The 19,704-nt window shown below is 41.0% G+C and overlaps 1 protein-coding gene across 2 annotated transcripts in view; it reads left to right on the top strand.

Annotated features, from left to right (window-relative positions):
- The first annotated feature begins 640 nt into the window (after window positions 1–640).
- Window positions 641–19,704, top strand: part of ATG4C (autophagy related 4C cysteine peptidase) — an 80,221-nt gene continuing 61,157 nt past the window's right edge. For both annotated transcript variants that reach the window (XM_029617816.1, XM_029617814.1), the window contains exons 1-3: window positions 641–790; window positions 11,290–11,394; window positions 17,892–18,001. In XM_029617816.1, the coding sequence (XP_029473676.1) occupies window positions 17,926–18,001 (76 nt within the window). In that variant the 5' untranslated portion in view covers window positions 641–790; window positions 11,290–11,394; window positions 17,892–17,925. The remainder of the gene's footprint in view (window positions 791–11,289; window positions 11,395–17,891; window positions 18,002–19,704) is intronic.

The raw sequence follows: 19,704 nt of genomic DNA, 5'->3' as shown, positions 1-19,704 counted from the left end.
ACTACTACTATATCTTTCTTAAGACTCCAGAATTAAAGCCTGGTCAGAAGTGGAGCAACACACCAGGACTAGTGGGGAGTTTGTGGTGTAGGGGTCTTATTAGGATTTATATGCATAAAACACTATTTGTGCACAGAAAATATGCTATGGGCAGTGTGTTTATGTGCACAAAATGATTTCTAGGCAGAGTTTATGCTTTATGTGCAAAAAAACAATTTGTGTACAAAAAAAAACAGAACAGAAAATGGTTTATGCACATAAATCATAATTTATGCGTACTAAACATGTCTTTTTGTAACCATTAGCGATCTTTTTTTAAAAACTCAGTTGCATCTCGCGTTTACTAATTTCTGGGGCACGAATAAAGGAAATGCGAGCTAAACATGAGCTCACATAACATAAGAAATTGCCATGCTGGGTCAGACCAAGGGTCCATGAAAACCCAGCATCCTGTTTCCAACAGAAACCAAACCAGGCCACAAGAACCTGGCAATTACCCAAACACCAAGAAGACTCCACCGCCATCTCCCCGCCGTTCTCGGCGCGCGCGCGCCCACCCGGCAAGGTCCTCTCAGGGGCCCAGCTTGCTCTCTCTCTCTCTCTCTCTCTCTATGCCCCGCCCAGGTCCCACCTTTCCAGCCCTTACTGAATGACGAAGCACGTGACGAAGAGTGCGTGGCACGCGCCAGCCGGAAGTAGACGCGGCGCGTAGGGTTGTCGCCGGGCCAGGAGAAGGCGGCGATTGTAGTGGGGTTCCTGGTATTGGCGTGCGGAGCGGGTGGCCGTTGATGTAAGTGACTGCTGCACCGCGGGCATATTCCGCGGCCCCTTAGTGCAGGCGCTTTCCCGGGCTCATGTTTGTATCGGTTAATCCTGTTAAGCGCCGTATGTTCTCTCTTACTATTCCCTTCCCCCTAACTCTTTCTGTTATCCCTGTAGTCTGGGTTTTTTAAAATTTATTTTAGGGATCAGGGATCCATTCTTGACGCGCCTCTCTTTGTTTTGTTTGTTTGATTGTTTATTTTAATGTTGTCAGTCTTTGGTCTCAAGAAACTCGTGCCCGATGACCTTCATCTCCGTTGGGTTCGGTTGAGTTCGTGTCCGCGAGAACGAGCAGATAAAAATCTATGTGAAAAAGTGCAGGAGCCCTGTTGTAACTTAAAGTACCAAGCACGGCCACCATGGAGATTTTGTAGAAGGTGCAATGGTTGCTGGCTCTCATTATTTTCTTCAATAATTAAAGCGGCATTACCACACGCCCAATATTTGGCAACTGTTGTAGGATTGAGCTGCGACTTTCTGGTTGAGTAACCCAACAAATTATTTTGCCTCTAAATTTACCACACTTAGTAAAATAGCAGTTAAACGATTTTTTAAAAACATATTTTAAACGTGGCCTTAGGATATTTTTTTTTCAGTAGATGTTTCCTAATTTGTAACGTATAGACCTTCTCTAGGAAGCATGATTTCCTGTTTACTGAATCAATTAGTGAGCAGTGTTGTCAGATTTTTAAATATGGTTTGTAGCCCGGGTAAGAACATAAGAAAATGCCACACTGGGTCAGACCAAGGGTCCATCAAGCCCAGCATCCTGTTTCCAACAGTGGCCAATCCAGGCCATAAGAACCTGGCAAGTACCCAAACCTGTGGAAAGTGGATCCTAAGCCCAAACGTAGCCCAATGCTTAAAAGACAAAGGTTCCAAATAAATGGTATTTTCAAATTTTTATTGCTGATATATTTATGGCATATCACCATCCAAATGTGTGTGTGTGTGTGTGTATATATATATATATAAAACTGCATTAAAAAATCTAAAGAAACAGAACTTTGTAATAAAAAAAAATCCTTAGGGCAATTTTCAAAGCCATTTTTGTGGGTAAAATAATGCCTTACCCACAGAAATTTGATTTTACAAAATTGCCTGCTCAGTAAGTAATGGTTCCAAGAAATAGGGATTGTCCTGTGTGTTTGTACAATGCTGCATATATTTGATATGCACAATATAAATTGTTATAGTGTATATGAATTTTCAGAAGGCATTTGACAGAATTCCTCACTAAATTAAAAAGATGTAGGAGGCATTGTCCTGTTGTGGATTGGTAACTGGTTAAAAGACAGGAAGTAGACTAGGCTTAAATTATTATTTTTCCAAATAGAAGTTAATAGTGGAGTACCCCAGGTATCTCGTGGGACCTGTATCATTTAACACATTAATGCCTTCGACACAATCAGCGTATGTCTTCCATGCACTGAGCTTTGGAACATTGTTGTTCACTACCTTTACCTTCAGGAGCATTGCTGCATTGTACTGCATATCTTCCCACACAACTGTACCTAGGCCAAACCAGTGTGTTAATGGGAGCAGAGGAGATAGTTTTTTTGTCTGTGAGGCATCTGATACCACTGCTTGTTCCTCCTTAACCTCCACTGGAATGTTAGACTACTGTAACTCCTTATTACACAGTCTTCCAGCTTGTCTTTTAAAACAGTTACGATTATTACAAAATGCCTCTGCAAGACTTAAGAACCAGGAAATTTGATCACATTACACCCTTGCTGATCTCACTGCACTGCCTGCCAGTGCAAGCCCGAATGTATTCTAAAGTATTAATGCTGACATTCAAAACCATTCATAGGTGTGACATTACAACCATATACACCTCAGCGAACACTAAGATCTCAAAATAAAGGACTGTTCCCATAATACGGAGTACACATCTTGACGCAAGTAAGAGACCGTGTATTTTCCATTGCAGATCCAAAGCTATGGAACTCTTTACCTGAGATGTCACGTTTGATACCAGATAGAAAAAGATTTAAATGTGAGATAAAAACATGGCTATTCAAAAATGCTTATAACCTAACACATCTGAAATAGAGCTACAAAAAACGACAAGAGATACTGATTGAAGCATGAGAAATAAATTTAAGAGAGAATGTAAGAATCATTTCAACGTATTGACTAAAATGTGAAATTTGTTACATTTTATTCTCTGTACTTCTTGTCAATGCCCTAGATCTTTAGTAAAATTTATTGGACATTTTTACTTGATAGATACTAATGCCTGTTAATGAATACACTGGTGTAACCAGTCTTTAATTGTTGATTTGTAGCTGTGAACGTTACTTTTGTAAACCATTGTGATCTTGACATGGAACGATGGTATCTAAAATGACTAAATAAAGTTGGTGGATGTAACCCTCCTCAGTAACAGCCTCTTTAGAGAAAAGCTCAGGGGAACAGTGGTGCAGATTTAAAGAACAAAATGTAGTGGTCCAGTCCCTCTCAGTGGAACCAGAACAGCAGCTGTGGCCTTACTATGCTTATAAAAGATCATATAGCCAGCGATGCCCCTTCCAGCAGTTCCATTGTTACTGGATGCTGCCTCTAGTTCCACCACACCAACAACTTCAGTCTTGTCCCAGACAATGTGGAAGTCCAGTCCAAACTTGGACAGAGTTGGGGGTTTTTGGTTTTTTTGGGTTTTTTTTTTAACCACTTTTCAAACCTAACAACCAATCTCTCTTGTAGGAGGGAGAATCCAAGACTACTTAGATAAATGTCGCAAGATCATGGTGAGACCGCACCTTGAATACTGTGTACAATTCTGGTCGCCGCATCTCAAAAAAGATATAATTGTGATGGAGAAGGTACAGAGAAGGGCAACCAAAATGATAAAGGGGATGGAACAGCTCCCCTCTGAGGAAAGGCTGAAGAGGTTAGGGCTGTTCAGCTTGGAGAAGAGACGGCTGAGGGGGGGGATATGATAGAGGTCTTTAAGATCATGAGAGGTCTTGAACGAGTAGATGTGACTCGGTTATTTACACTTTCGAATAATAGAAGGACTAGGGGGCATTCCATGAAGTTAGCAAGTAACACATTTAAGACTAATCGGAGAAAATTCTTTTTCACTCAACGCACAATAAAGCTCTGGAATTTGTTGCCAGAGGACGTGGTTAGTGCAGTTAGTGTAGCTGGGTTCAAAAAAGGTTTGGATAAGTTCTTGGAGGAGAAGTCCATTAATGGCTATTAATCAATTATACTTAGGGAATAGCCACTGCTATTAATTGCATCAGTAGCATGGGTTCTTCTTAGTGTTTGGGTAATTGCCAGGTTCTTGTGGCCTGGTTTTGGCCTCTGTTGGAAACAGGATGCTGGGCTTGATGGACCCTTGGTCTGACCCAGCATGGCAATTTCTTATGTTCTTATGAAAGATCTTCACCAATAAAACTGTTTTTATACAAAAATAAAAATCACGAAAGATTGTGGAGTCTGGATACCGCTTGCGTCTCTCCCAGCTTCCCCCACTCTCATTGTTCAGTCTTCAATCTGAATCCATCTCACTCAACACAACTTCACCTGCAGGTGCACTCACTTACTTGAACAGTGGACGATAGAGCCAATTTATTTCTGTCTATATGGTCAAAGGTTCTACTCCTGCACCTTTCTTATCCTCAAGAAATCTGAGAGACTGAGACCCATTCTGCATAAAGGAAGCCTGAACAAACACATACTCCTCCACACAATTTCCTCTGTCATCTGGGGGGTGGGGAGTAGATGTGCACTCTAGATTTCAAAGATCCTAATGCTCATATTACCATTCATCCCTTCTACTGGCAGTGCCTGTGCTTTATAGTGAATTCCTCCCACTATCAATGCAAAGTACTCTCCTTTAGCCTTGTCATCAGCACTGAGAGTTTTCATGAAGTGCCTAGCTGTAATAGCAATATCTATGACAACAGGGCTTTCAAGTTTTTTCCTTACCCTGGACAGAAAATTTCAAATAAAGTGTACTAATCTTCTTGCAAGCATGTATTCAACTCCTGCATTCCCTGGAATTTCTAATACATTTTGAGAAAAAAATTCTCACTCGCACTGAGGATCACATTTTATCTGGAAGAGTGTTCTTTCCCTTAGATCGAGAGAGTTTTCTCAGCGCACTTGTACACAAACTGCTACACACACATCAGTCCACAGTCAGAGACATGGTGGTGGTTGTAGGCCACATGGTAACAGTCCTTCATATATGACATCTACAATGAGATCTTCATTTACAGTGGGACCAGCCAACTCAACCCTTGATTACGTAAAAGTACTGATTTCAAGAGAAATGAAACAGGATCTATGCGAGAGGCACGCCCTTCCATTCTTCAAGAGGATGTACCATTGCATTTCATTTCATCCCTCCCAAAGTAACTGTCAACAGATGCTTCCACATGGCCCCCTTTCAGACTCAAAGAACTAGGTCTTTCCAAGAAAAACTGTTTCAAGTCAATCATAAAATTCAGAGCAATTAGATACACCCTAACAAACTTTGTTCAACTGCTCAAGGGGCAGAGCATCTTCATTCAGACAATCAAGTCGCCATATTCTGCATAAACAAATGAGGCACAGGGGCATGGCTTCTTTGTCTAGAAGCGATAAAGATATGGAAGTGAGCAACCAGGCATCATAGTACAAAAAAATTGCCTTGTAATGATGCTGTGTTAAAGGTTGAAAGGCAAGGCTAGCATATTGCTTTAACTCTGACTGCGCACACATGTTTAGTGTGAATGACGCTTTATATTTAAGCATAAAAGTTTTATAATCATCAGTCTGCTTAATGAAAATTATTTTTATGTATTTTTTTAGTTGTAAATAAAAGAAACTTATTTTAAACATCCATTAGTCTGTTAGATTCAAAGTTGTGGATCCAAGTATACATCAACAAGATGAAAATATTGGTGATCGGTTTTACCTTTTTGTAACCATAGCTTCTTTGTATTTGATGTTAGTTTCCTATGTCAAACAAAGCTGTCTCTTTAATCATATGCTTTCATTGTTTTATTGTTTCTGAAAGAGATGAGAGTTTTGGTAAACAAATATTCTTCTAATTTTTTTTTTCTGAAGATTTTTAAGTCTGGCTTTATATTCTTCAGGAAGTCAATGTTTTACTCTTTTTTTGGACCTGTGTGGAGCTTTTGTTAGACGATTCATGAATTAAATAAGTATTAAGCCCTTTGGCATTGGTCATGCTGCCGTGCTACCTAAAACATGGTTTCAGCCTCCATTAAAAATGGCCATCATGATTATGTATTTCAAAAACAAAGCAATGGCATATTTGCCAGGTTATAAACCTTTTCTATGCAGTATGTTGTATTGTTCTTTCTATTGCTGATCACTTTTATGGCAGATTACATCTGTACGAAGTCATAGTTTTTGGTAATGTCACGTTGTTCTGAGTGTACATTGTATGGTTTACATGACCTGTTATTTCGTTTCAATAAAAAAATCTTTAAAAAAAAAATGGCCATCATGAAAATAAGGGCCCCCCCCCCCCCCCCCCCCGAGATGCCAAGGCAACTGAGAACCTGTGAGTTGCCTCCCAGAGCCCACCTGCACCCTTCTGACATCTGCAGTCATGGGTAAAAGTCACTATGAGGCCTTTCCCAAGACTTAAGGCATTAAGACCATTACTGTCTTTCCAATAATAGATACTCCCCTGATGTTAGCCCATTCCCCCTAGCAAACAAAATAATGAAACTGACTTTTCCAGTGATTAACAGTATTACAGATGCACTGAGTAGAGAAGTTGTATCCCCTGGCCTTTAAATAAACTGACTAGGTAAAAATGCTGAGCAACTAAAATTGGAAAAGATACAGAAAAATGCTGTTGGGCAGGAGGAAAAACATGTTTACCTCTCTCCATTGGGAAAACTGACCATTTAGTCCAACTCACACTTTCCTGTCTTTTAACCTGTTCCCAGCCTTCAGTAGAACGCTGCATCCTACCCCATGAGTGGATACATTTCCCATTTTGAGCTTGCAAGCTTACAGATGATTCTGGTACTGACCACCTTGTTTTTTTCTATGTGGATCTTAAAGAAACATGTGCAGCCCTTGGTCACTTTTTAAAGTGTAATGGGTTCAAGCAGTGAATCAGATGTACCCCCTTCCAATTGATGCTTAGCTCTTTATATCACAGTTGCATAGGTGCAGAGGCTTTGTCTTATCTGGATTTGGTTGACGTTTAATATAGTAGTCAGCTTGGTTAGTACAGCTGTCAAAGTATGCTCCTTCTGTGTGAAGCTTCCTGCTTCACCATTATTGTTAGGTCATCAGCATAAATAAAGCTTCATGTTTTTGGAAGAATTGGTTTATCGTGTGTGTGTTTAGTTATGGACATTTGATATTCTGACTTTTTCCCCAGAGTTGGTCTCAAGGTGGATTACAATAAATTTAAATGAACGGAAGCATTTGAACAGCTTACAGGCAATCAGAATGTGTAATTAAAGTCGCGATGGGATTCAGCATTGGAAATCCATTGGTAAATGGTCTGACCCAGATGTATCCTTGTTATGTATAAAACACTCTTGTCGGGAGTTCAGGTAGTTGGGCCGATACACTTCCTTGCTCCCAGTTAAAGCACTTCTTTTCCATTAACAGGTGCCTCTTTTCCTTGGGGTAGGGAGAGATGAGTGCGTTGAAAAGTGTTCATCAGTACTGGTTCAACTTTAATTATTTTACATAGAATAAAGATCATACAACTTGAAGGTGATACCTTTTAATTTGACTAAGTTAATACATTTTTGACTAGCTTTGCTACTTTCATGTTTTCCAATATATGCTCTAGTGACCTAATATGGCAATAACACTAATTTAATTTTTCTCAAGAGTTAACTAACCTGTAACTTAGGTTGTAAGTTGAGCTGTTCTATTAAATACATTTTTAGTTCCCATAGATTGCAGCAATGTCAAATAGTATTAATTGCAAATGAGCAAAAAGCTTTGTAGATTTTTTAATACTATAACAGTCTTCAGGATATTCCCTGCTGTAAGGATCTTCCATTGCCACAGGTACAAACTTAGGGCCTGTTTTTAAAAAAACATTTTCTTGAGTAAGTGGGCTTTTGAAAGTTTCTAAGATAGTATGTTACATTTACGTGTGTAACTTCTTTGAAAATTACCCCCTTAGATTGTAAGCCCTCTGGGGATAGGGAAATACCTACAGTACCTGAATATAATCCACTTTGACATGCCAAAAAGGGGGAATTAAAAAATCCATTTATTTATTTGTGCTCAAATGTATATTTTCTATTTTATTTAGCATCACGCAATCTTAAAAGCTTGCTTTTGGAATCTTAGACTTTTTTGAGACCTGCGTGTAGTGGAACTGGATCTACAAGAAGACATTTTATGTTAGTGTTGGCCTTCTTGTGAAAGGAATCAAATACAATAGAGCTCTCGTATGACACCCCCCCCCCCCCCCCGGCCAGTCTCTGGAGTATAGTTGTCAGTACAGTTGTTATCACTAGGCAGTGTCCTTTTTAGTATATCTGGGTTTCCCAAGTGCCTCAGACAAATCTGGTTTCAGGATTTCCACATTGTTTTTATGTTGTTGTATGATTTGTATTTTTTAGCTGTTTATATTCATATATTTTTATTTTAGTATTGTAAACCACTTTGCTTCTGAGAGGTGGTATAACAGAGCGAAGGATGCAAACTCCTCTCAGCACCTTGAAAAGAAATGAAAGTGGAGCTTAAAATTGCTAGTTGGGATTGCTTGATTGCTAGGCATTGCTAGTTTAAACATGAGATCTATTGCATACACTGGCTCCATTACATAGAAATATATATCATGTATATTCATGGTGGAAATCCTGAAAGCCCAACTGGGATGCAGCCCTCGAGTATCAGATTGGGGACCCATAAAATATAAAAATTAAGATGTGGGGCTGCTTGGATGTCCTGGCTGGATTCCTGGCCTGATTTGATAGTCTTTCCCTGATGAGTCAGCCTTTGAACAGGTTGCCAAGGAATCCAGCTAGCAACTCTGTGCTGAGAGGAGTTTGCATCCTTAGCTCTGTAAAATAAACTGGTGTAACGTCTTCTAATAAGTGCAGATACACCATATACCCATGTGTGAGAGAGAATGTGGCTGTGTTTGTGTGTGAGTATTGAAGCACTAAATGTACGTTTACAGGACATCAGATTCAACAGTTTTTGAATGGATAAAATAACATGTGTTTTCAGGAGGTTTGTGACGCACTTCCTGTGATTCCAAGAGGGATAAGAGTCAGTTACATTGCATGTCTTAAAACTGAAGCTGCAAGTTTTGCAAATATATTTTTGCAAATTGGAGATGGTAAATTGCCAATAGAAAATGATGAAATAAAAATACTCAGAAATTGACATAGTAACTCAATAAATGAATTACTTGATAACATTTATCCAGATATAAACAAATTAAGCAATAGACAAACTATATGTTTGTAAATGAGCTGTTTTGACACAAATGAAACAATTTCTAATTTTAGTATCTCTATTAAATTAAACATTCAGATGGTTGAATACAAATCAATAGAAGCAACCACAGGTATAGATGAAACAATTAGTTATCCAAGTAAAATTTCTAAATTCTATAGAACCATCTCGAATGGCTCCTCATAAGCTGATTCTTGGGAATCCAATTATGCGAAACATAGATTCTCCTAAATTATGTAATGGAACGTGTCTTCAAATAATGTCTGAAATACAACATTGTGGCTAAAATAGTCTGGCAGTGCAAAGGGAGAAGGTGGATGAATAACATCCATTTTAATTCCTACAGATTTTTCTCTTCCGTTTAAATGTCTGGAGTGAAGGAGGAGCCAAGTGGTTAGAGTAGGGGGCTATGAACTGGTGAAGCCAGGGTTCAAATCCCATGGCTGCATCTTGTGACCTTGGGCAATTCTCCATTGCCTTAGGTACAAACTTTAATTTTGTGAAAAAAATGAAAATCTAATTACATATTCTTGGAAATTGTTTGATTAAAGTAGTGTGGTTGCCTTGCTAGTCCATTTCAACATCGAGAAAACTGATATAAGGTGAAACCTTTTCAGTATACTAACTGAATACATTTCTTGACTCCCTACCTTAGGTCCAATCAGAATGCGCAAGCTGGTGCATTAAGACTCTTCTTCCTGGTTTTGATCTGATAAAGGGAGTGTAACATTTCTTGATTAGCTTTCGGAAGCGATTAGGCCGATTTTAAAAAGGTGTCACCAGATATATGTTTGTGTTTTGTTTATTGACCTTTCTTTCTGTGCATGCTTGACTGAAGATTTTATTATAAAAATTAAATCTTTGGCAAGATATTTAAATCCTTATTTTTTTGTGTTGGCTTTTAATATAAACTATTAATATTTACAAATTAGTCTATGATAAAACCATTTTATAGCCCTTCCATAGCATTACTGCCACCTTCCAAAAAAATAAAATAAAATTCCATTTCGACATTGGCTACGTGTTTTTTTTTTTTCCCCCCTTCCTATTCACTTTCTTTCCCAAGTATCATAGTATCTTAAGGCTCATACTCTTTTGTTTACTCTTGACCCCAGCTCCTATTACCTTGTTCAATTTGAGGATGATTTATATCAGGAAGTTTATATTTTACTTGTTTATTTGATCCCAGTTCCTGTAACCCTGTTCGATGTAAGGCTCTCGTTTTATGCTTCCCTGTTTCGCTGTAAACCGATATGATATGTACTGTTTGCACATGAATGTCGGTATATAAAAGTTCAAAATAATTAAATACATTGGAGAGGAGAGAGAAAATGGAAAAGATGTATGATGGTGTTTAATTGCTTGTCCTTAGAATGCAGCATTCCCCCTTTTATTTTAGTTAGTTCTTTGCTGACAAAATGCATGCTGAGCAAATTGTCAGTCATACTATTCTAAGAGATTGTTTTGTCGCTTTACTATTGGCATTCATTTATAAGGTAAAACTATCAGTAAATCTAAACCCCCAAAACACACAAATAAGAACAAAATAAAACCAGAAAATAAAAATAAAAAATGTTATACTGTTCAGTTTGGTTTATTTTTTTATGGTTTATTTTGTAGTTTATATTTGTTAGATCTATGAATGTTTTATCTGAGTCTGCTTGCTGTGATTTGTAATTTATAATTTGTTGTACACCCTTTGAGCAATATTTTTTTTTTACACTAGAAAACTAGTATATAAATTATTTTCCCACCTTGTGTCTCATATACACTTTCTCCTCTCATGTATTTAGGTCTTCTAAGTCACATTTCATGGGTCTTATGATTTGATGGTCTGTTTCTGTTTAGATATCTGATTTTAGCAGTGCACCTTTAAGTAAATGTATGTGCAAGTGAATTACTAATTCATTGAGAAATAGTATTCTATATTTATGAAAATATAATTTTAATTTTTGTTCTGGATTTATGTTTTCGTAGTATCAGATTGGTCACATGGGGCTCATAACTACTTCTTTATAAAGCTTTTTTTTTTTTTTCTTCCAGATAATGAAATGCAGCAGCATTTTGAGCCACTCCTAATCATTTCTTCACTTGTTGAAGTTAACAGAAGGCTGTTCGTCATTGGGAGTCAGGTGGCTGGATTGCCAGGTACGGTTGGTTTGTTTTGAAGAAAACGTCATGAGCCCATAACTGAAACAGGATGACTCCTGTGCTCTTTGGAGCGGAATCCACACTGATCTTTGAAATGGGCTATCTACTCGAAATAATCTGTGCTCAAGATCCAGCTTCTCCTGTCTTCTAGCAGCAACGTTTTTAGTGTTACGTTAAAATATTATGTTGTGCAATGTGAAAAATTTACTTTCCTTTTTCAAAATATAACCAAATTAAAGTACTTTGCTGTTAAAAAAAAAAAAAAAAAGTGTTTTCCCCTTGGCCTCTTACTATTTTCCAACAAAATGTGGTAGAGGGAATCCAGTTTCTCTATTTCCATTGTCCTTCAGATGAGTGCCTTGGTCCAATAGCTGTTTTTTTTGCTGGTATGGACTTGGATGTTAAGCAGCTGAAAGGCAGTGGGTGCAGGAAGCCGAGCGCAGTGGTGACGGCATATGCTTTCTCCCCCACAGCCGGAGACCGTCTCTGTACTAAGCCAGATAAGGCTGAGCTCAGATAAATAAAAAAAAAAAAAAATACAGAGACAACGGAGGGTGTTATTGGTATGGGGCTTCCTCCTTCCCCAGTTTCTGTGCTTGGCTTGCCGTTCCAAAGTTAGTCCTGCTCCATGGGATGTTGAGGGACGTGGGCAGCCTGGCAGGTTGAGCAGCCTCTGTAGGCTAGGCCCTGCTCTGAGGCTCTTTTGCTGCACGCCATGTGGTAGGCCTCAACGGCATTTTGCGTGCTTTCTTTAGGCTGCTCTCTACAGGATTGTCATTTCGATGTGTCTAGCTATGTGTGCAAGTTGTGTGTCCAGTTTTTAGATGCTTAGGCAGGCCTAGTAGTCTGTGCATTCAAGTTAAGCAGTGCCTTAAGTGGCTGTCCGCTTACCTGTGTGCACAAGTTGAGCGTTGCTGTGTGCTTAGTTTTTTTATGGCGCCTATCCTAGGGACGCCTTAAAAAAACAAACCTGATCAGCGTGCTGCTGTTTTAATGGCGCCTATATATCTAAGAAACCTAAATGCCTTTCTCTTTGCACTGCCTGTTGTACTCAGGCATCTCAACCAGGAGTGCCTGCTGACTTGTGCTAACGTTGTTTGGAGGCTCAGGGAGAATTACCTTCCTCTGATTTCACTAAGCCTGGTTCTTCCCAGCCAGATATAGGTCTGGGTAAAGACTTTTCAGGTGGGGCGCCTGATTTTGGAACTCTCCTAACTGGTTCTTCAGCTGGGGAAGGCAACTCACGTTGTTCACCTCAGGTACCTCCTGGTCTGGATACTTCTACATTTTCATGGATAGAATTTTTCCATGGATTACAGTACTCAGCCCCATCCAATGCTCCCAAGGCAGAGTCACAGGTGCAAACCTTGCCTGGATCTGCTGTTAAGTACCGGAGTACTCCTAGCGCAGTAGCGGGACTTCCCGATAGAGATCCGGATGGCATGGATGATGACTCCAATCTTGACTCTTTTGAGGATGATGAAATTCTTCCAGGATTAGAACCGTACAGGACTATGCTACAGTTATTCCATAGAGATGAACTGCTGGCCCTGATTTCCCAGACCTTGAAAATGCTGAGGCACATTCCATGTCTGAGCCAAAGAAAAATCCCATTTTGGTTTCTCTGCGAAAAGCCTTTTTTTTTTTCCTGGTGATGGAGGCCATTCAAGAATTGATTGATCTTGAGTTGGGTGCCCCAGAGGCTAATTTCAAAGGAGGTTGGGTTTTGGAAAGCCTGTACCTTCTGGATCTGGTGGTGACAGAGCGTTTTACGTTTTCTGAAGGTGGATGCACTTGTATGTGCAGTCTCCAAGTGGACAGCTATCCTCGTAGAGGGAGGAGCAGCCTTGAAGGATGTACATGATAGGAGAATTGAAACTATATTTAAGCAGGTATTTGAAGCAGTTCAATGACTTTGCAAATAGTTCCTTGTGGCTTGCTCTTGTTTACCTTTCTCTCGAGGTTGATGAATCTAAGGTGAATTCCAGAGCAGTTATGGACCCAGCGGCTGCCTTCTTGGCAGATGCAGGCTGTGATTTGGTCTGTACCTCAGCCAGAGGGGTGGCTTCAGTAATAGAGGCCATATATCAATTGTGGCTGAGAAATTGGTTGGCCGATGCGACCTCCTAAGGCTGACCTTACAAAATTGCCATTGTTTGGGAGCGAGTTTAGGAGACTAGCCAGTAAGCGGGGCGAATCACGGTTCTTTGATTAATGGAGGAAAGAAGCAGATCCACGCTCCTTTACCATGAGAAGTTATGTTAGGGGATCCAAGTGTTTTCGACTTTGTAGAGGAGCAACCTTTTAGAAAACTCTGCCTTTTGGTAGGTCTCAATCCTTTCTTCCCAGACAGCCCAGAAGGGATGCAGGCTCAGGTAGTGGATCCTCCCAATAAGGTTTGCCGACCCACACCCAGTAAGAGGGGATAGGGGGATGCCTCTCTCTCTTCTATCAGAGGTGGGTCGAGATCACATTGGATCAATGGGTCCTGGAGGTGATACGAGAAGGGATATGCTCTGGAGTTTTGCAGTATTCCTTGGGATGTGTTCAAAGTATCTCCCTGCCACTCCCCACAGAAGAAGCAGGCAGTGGAGGATACATTGGCAAGGATCTTCAGTCTGAGGGATGTGGTTCTGGTGCCCATGTCTCAAGAAAATATGAGGTGATATTCAGTTTATTTTATTGTGCCCAAGAAAGAGGGATCATTTTGTCCCATCTTTGACCTCAAAGCTGTTGTCATCTACAGGTGACACATTTTCATATTTATTTATTTATTTAACATGTCTTTTATACCGATATTCGTGGGTACATCATATTGGTTTACAGCGAAACTAAAGAATGGAAATTACAAAAAACAGGTACTGGGGAGAGGGAGAATACATAAACCAAAGAAAGCAAAGGGAGGTACGAAATCACAACGGGCAAGATACAGTAACAGGTAAAGCACGAGCATGGTCAATGCTGACCTAACGAAATACAGTGCTAGCAGAGCTAGAATAACTATGTACAGAGTAGGGGAGATAATGGAGTAAATAAGAGGAGACGATTAGGCAGGGAGTGCTAAGGGTTTTGGAGGAAGGCTTGTTTGAAAAGCCACGTTTTTAATAGGGATCTGAATTTTGAGGTGCAAGACTCTAGTCTGAGGTTGGTGGGTAGAGAATTCCAAAGCGTGGGGGCCCGCTCTCTCGTGGAGGTGAGGTGTGCCTTTTTTTAGGGATGGAACATGGAGGGTCGCTGCTTTGGAGTTTCTGGTGTGCCGAGTGGGGCATGTAAGATGGAGAGGGTCGTCAAGCCAAGTGGAGTTGTGTGTATAAATGGCTTTGTGAATAATGGTGAGGGTTTTATAGAGAATATGGGATTGGGGATCCAAATGGCAGATTTGTGCTTGTTGATAATGGTCGTGCAGTCGGAGGAATTTCTAACTTCGTTGGACCTATCTTCACATTCTCCTTTGACTAGAGCATCAACATTTTCTGTGGTTCGCAGTTCTGGGATGCCATTATCAATATCTGGCACTGCCTTTTGGTCTGGCCACCACTTCCAGGACCTTTTCCAAGCTAATGGTGGTAGTTATGGCAGAATTGAGAGAGGATGGGATCCTAATACACCCGTATTTGGATGACTGGCTGATTCAAGCCAAGTTGCTGGAAGAAAGCTGCCTGGTGACCTGCAAGGTGATCTCCCAGTTGCAGGAACTCGGCTGGGTGGTGAACCTGGCTAAGAGCAGTCTTCAGACTGCTCAGTTGTTGGAATACCTTGGGGTTCAGTTCATCATGAAGCAGGGCAACGTTTTCCTGCTGGAAGCTTATATTCAGAAGTTGATGGCACAGCTACATCTGTTGATGAACACTCTGCGCCTGACCGTATGGTCCTTCCTGCAGATACTTGGTTTAATGGCGGCAAACCTGGACAGTGGTAATGTGGGCGAGACACGCGTACTCTTCAGCGCTCCCTATTGCCTCTGTGGAACCCACAGTCTCTGGACTTTTCGATTTGGCTCCACCTGTTGATGGAAGTTTCCTCCCGACTGCAGTGATGGCTACAGCTGGATCATCTAAGGAAGGGAATTTCCCTATCACCACTGGTCTGACTAATACTGACCTCAGATGCGAGCCTCCTTGGTTGGGGAGCTCGCTGTCAGGAACCGACAGTGCAAGAGCACTGGGATGCAGAAGAGTCTCTCTGAAACATCTGTTGTTTGGAAGCCAGTGCAGTCCGGCTGGCATGTTTGCAGTTTGATAGGCTGCAGAGTCAAGCGGTCTGGATAATGTCGGACAACACAACGACTGTAGCTTACATAAATTGTCAGGGAACAACCAAGAGCCAGCAAGTGTCACAGGAGATAGATCAGCTTAAGGAATGGACTGAACTAGATCTCCAGATGATCTCAGCCTCGCATATAGTAGGAAAAGACAATGTAAGAGCAGACTTTCTTAGCAGGGAATGTCTGGACCCAGGAGAATGGGTGCTATCAAACAAGACATTTCAGTTGATTCTGGATCGCTGAGGTCTCCCATTTCTAGACCTGCTAGCAACTTCTCGTGATTCTTTGGATCTCTCCTGCGACTGAAGTCATTGGGGATCAATGCCTTGGTGCATGAGTGGCTGGAAGACAAGTTGCTGTATGCCTTTTCTCCATGGCCCATGTTGGGCAGATTAGTCTGAAGGATAGAGTGCCACAGAGGGGTGGTGCTCCTGGTTGCTCCGGATTGGCCCAGGAGACCGTGGTATATGGATCTGTGGCGGCTCCTGAAGGAATTGCCTCTTTGGCTTCTGGTGCACAGGGATCTGTTGCAGCAGGGTCCTGTTCTTCACGAAAATCTGACTCTATGTTGTCTTACAGTATGGCCCTTGAAATGGCTCGCTTGCTGAACCATGGATACTCTGCGGCAGTGATTTCCACCTTGCTAAGAGCTAGAAAATTCTCCTTTTCCTTGGCTTGTGTGTGTTTGGTGAGTGTTTGAGGCCTGGTGTGAGGATAGAGGTATTCTTTGTTTGGTCAAGATCCTGCTCATTTTGGAATTTTTGCAGGATGGCTTGAATAAAGGCTTGGCACTTCCTTAAAGGTACAAGTAGCAGCTTTCGCCTGTTTTAGAGGTCAGGTGAATGGTGGATCCTTATCAGCTCATCCTGATGTGGCTCGTTTCCTGAAAGGAGTGAAGCATCTTTATCCTCTTTTGCGGTTTCCGGTGCCCTTTTGGAGTCTTAATTTTGGTATTGTATTTCTTGGTGGGTCCTACGTTTAGACCTATGCGTAACCTGATCTTGCGGTTAGTGACTTTGAAAATCGTGTTTCTTGTGGCAATTTGTTCTGCGCATAGGGTTTCTGAACTGCAGGCCTTGTCTTGCCAGGAGCCATTCCTCCGGGTGACTCCAGGTGTAGCACAATGGTGTACTGTTCCTTCTTTTCTACCAAAGGTGGTAACCGACTTTCACTTGAATTAGTCCATCTCCCTGCTATCTCTGACAGGGAGATGGACTGTTGCGACCCTTGGATGTCAAGAGAGACGTTGTCCATTACCTGGAGGTTTCTAAACCTTTACGGAAGATACATTGCCTGTTTGTCCTTCATGGCGGTACTAGGCAAGGAGATCCGGCCTCGCAGGCTGCCATAGTTCACTGGATTAAGGAGGTAGTCACAGCTGCATATGTGGGTGCTGGGAAGCAGTTACCTAGTTAGGTTAGGGCTCATTCCACTTGGGCTCAGGCAGTATCATGGGTGGAAGTGAAATTGTTTGTTTTCTGTTGACATTTGCCAAGCTGCGACGTGGTTCTCGATACATACTTTTTCCAGGTGGTATCATCTGGATATGCAAGCCTGGGAGGATGCAGCCTTTGTGCGGTTTTGATTGGACTGCGGGAGTAGATTGGGTACGTCATATTTGTTCTGGATTCATCTGACTAGCCGCTAAGAAATGAGAAATTACTACTTACCTGATAATTTCCTTTCCTTTAGGAGAGTCAGATGAATCCAGCTTTCCTCCTTTGGCTGCTGAATGGTTGTATTATAGTCCTCCTTAGCTACGTGTTACAGGGGTTGCTGGTAAGTGTTTGTTTGTCCAGTCCCTGGACCAGTGTTAATACATTCTTGTCTGAGCTCGGTATTGCCTTTTGGCTGAGTATTGAAATGGTTATCTCTTTAATCAGGTTTTGTTAGTCTCTCCACAGTTGCTTTTGAAGAGAATACTGGTAGGCTGAAGTCACTGCAGGGGTATATATTCTGTGATTCAGCTTCCATCTGTCTCCATCTGCTGGTAGAAGTGCATAACCCACTTGTTCTGGATTTATGTGACTCTCCTAAAAAAAACAAAACAAAAGGAAATTATCAGGTAAGTAGTAATTTCTCAATTTATATAAAGCAATAGACAAGTTTAAATATAAATGAGACAGAAATAGCAAACACAAAACTCTTGTTTGAGCACTGATAAAGCCAATATTGTGGAATCTCTTGCTTCATTCATTTTTATCCCTAAAGTGACAAATTTGTGTTACAGAAGAAAGTGATGGCTTTCTCCGCAGAAAGCGAAAATGGATGCCACTGGGACAGATGAAGTAGAAAAGCTAAAATCAAAATTTATGTCTGCATGGCGCAGTATGAAATACAGTAAGTGAAATTATTTCATTAGCAGCAAAATGTCAAATAAGATACTTTGAAACCAGTTTTGACAATGTGACTGTTCGTTGTCTAATTAAGCTCTTAGAGCAAATATATTTGAGGGATTTTCTTTCCTCCTCTTTCCATTTCTGTATGGAGCAATAGTTGGAGAGCATGTTTTGACACGAGGCCTTCGCTTACACAGCGGTAGGTGACTATTTTGTGCACCTTTGTGTATGGTGGGTCTTTCTCTGTAACGCTGCAGTATTTTATTACACGAAAGAGCTTCCTGATCCTTCGGGAATTATGGCGGCTCACAAACGGGCCGATGCGGTATCTGCACGCATTAAAGTGGGTGCTCATGATTGAGCGCTTGCTCCCTTAACGTGCGCTGATCCACCTCTCCGGGACATCCAGTGCTACATGCAGATGGGCTGTCGAGGTAAAAAGGAGGCGCTAGGGGAAATTGTGCGCCCCTAGCGCCTTCTCAGCAGTGGGTGCCCGGGAGAGGCGACTGTCAGCCACTTAGGAAAATGGACACTCAATTTTAGGGCATCCGTTGTCCTAACCTCCTGTGCACAGCCACCGGATAAGAAAACGGATGGTTAATTGAATGTCCACTATCCTAACTTGGCTGCCCACACACTTTTTTTTTTGGGGGGGGGCATTTCTAGATTCCACCCCCCCCACCAACTTAATATTGCCACAATATTAAATTGGAGGAAGTATAGAAAAGCACTTTTTGGGCTCCTCAAGACTTAACGCCAGCTCTAGAGCTGGCATTAATTTTTGCGAGTAAAAATGTGTGCTGGAGGTGCACTTTTTTTTTTTTTTTTTCTTTTTTTGCATGGAGGGAGAATTGATAATAGCCTCATCAACATGTATTTGCATGTGATGAGCGCTATTATCTACCCGCATTTTGGATGTGTCCAATCGCGGGTTAACCGTTACCTCAAACTGCTGTCCTTGAAGTAAGTATATCAGTGTTCTGATCTCTTTAACTGGTTTACCTTCCAAGTTTCACTTTTATGATACAGTAAGACTTGATAGAGGAGGATTAGCTAATTTGTCTTCAGACTTTTACATTTTTGGGTTAATCGCACCAATTTGGGGTTTGACTTTTTATGTGCTTAAAGTGTCCAGACTTTCATTGGGCATCCCTTTACAAGCTGCAGTAAAATGGTGGGACTCTCCAGAAAAGAAACTTACAGCAGAATTCAAATTAAAGTGAATTTTCAGTGGTCTAATGCTGCAATTGTAATGAAATGTTTAAAATAATTGACAAACCGCTTTTCTGTTCTATCTTGTGCTTTTTTTTTTTTTTTTTTGTGGTTGAGTGATGACAATGAGACTTTTATTTCATTATCTTCTTACAAGTCTTCTAGTAGGGGCTGGTTGTTCCAGGCCTGTAGTTTGGGAACCAGTAGTGGAGGTCATTTGACATTTACCATGGAGAATCTCACATCATAGATTTTGTCTGTTTACTTTCTCTTCTGTCTTGGTGTCAGATACATTATAGACCCATTGTGAGGCTTGGCTAAAGGGTAGTGTTACATCAAATAACTGTTTAATAGCTCTTTCAAACCTAATTTTGTTAGAGGCTGTCTTTCCCAAGTGTCCTTTTGATGTGAAGTAGACAAAGAACGTCTGTTTTATGCCTGCTCACTGAAACTGACCAGAAACATCATCAGATGCCTTTTGAAAATGGTGCA

This window comes from Rhinatrema bivittatum, chromosome 10 (genome assembly GCF_901001135.1).
Source record: "Rhinatrema bivittatum chromosome 10, aRhiBiv1.1, whole genome shotgun sequence".
NCBI classification, from domain to species: Eukaryota; Metazoa; Chordata; class Amphibia; order Gymnophiona; family Rhinatrematidae; genus Rhinatrema; species Rhinatrema bivittatum.
Note: the sequence above shows the minus strand (reverse complement) of the source record. Positions and strands in the feature narration are given on the sequence as shown.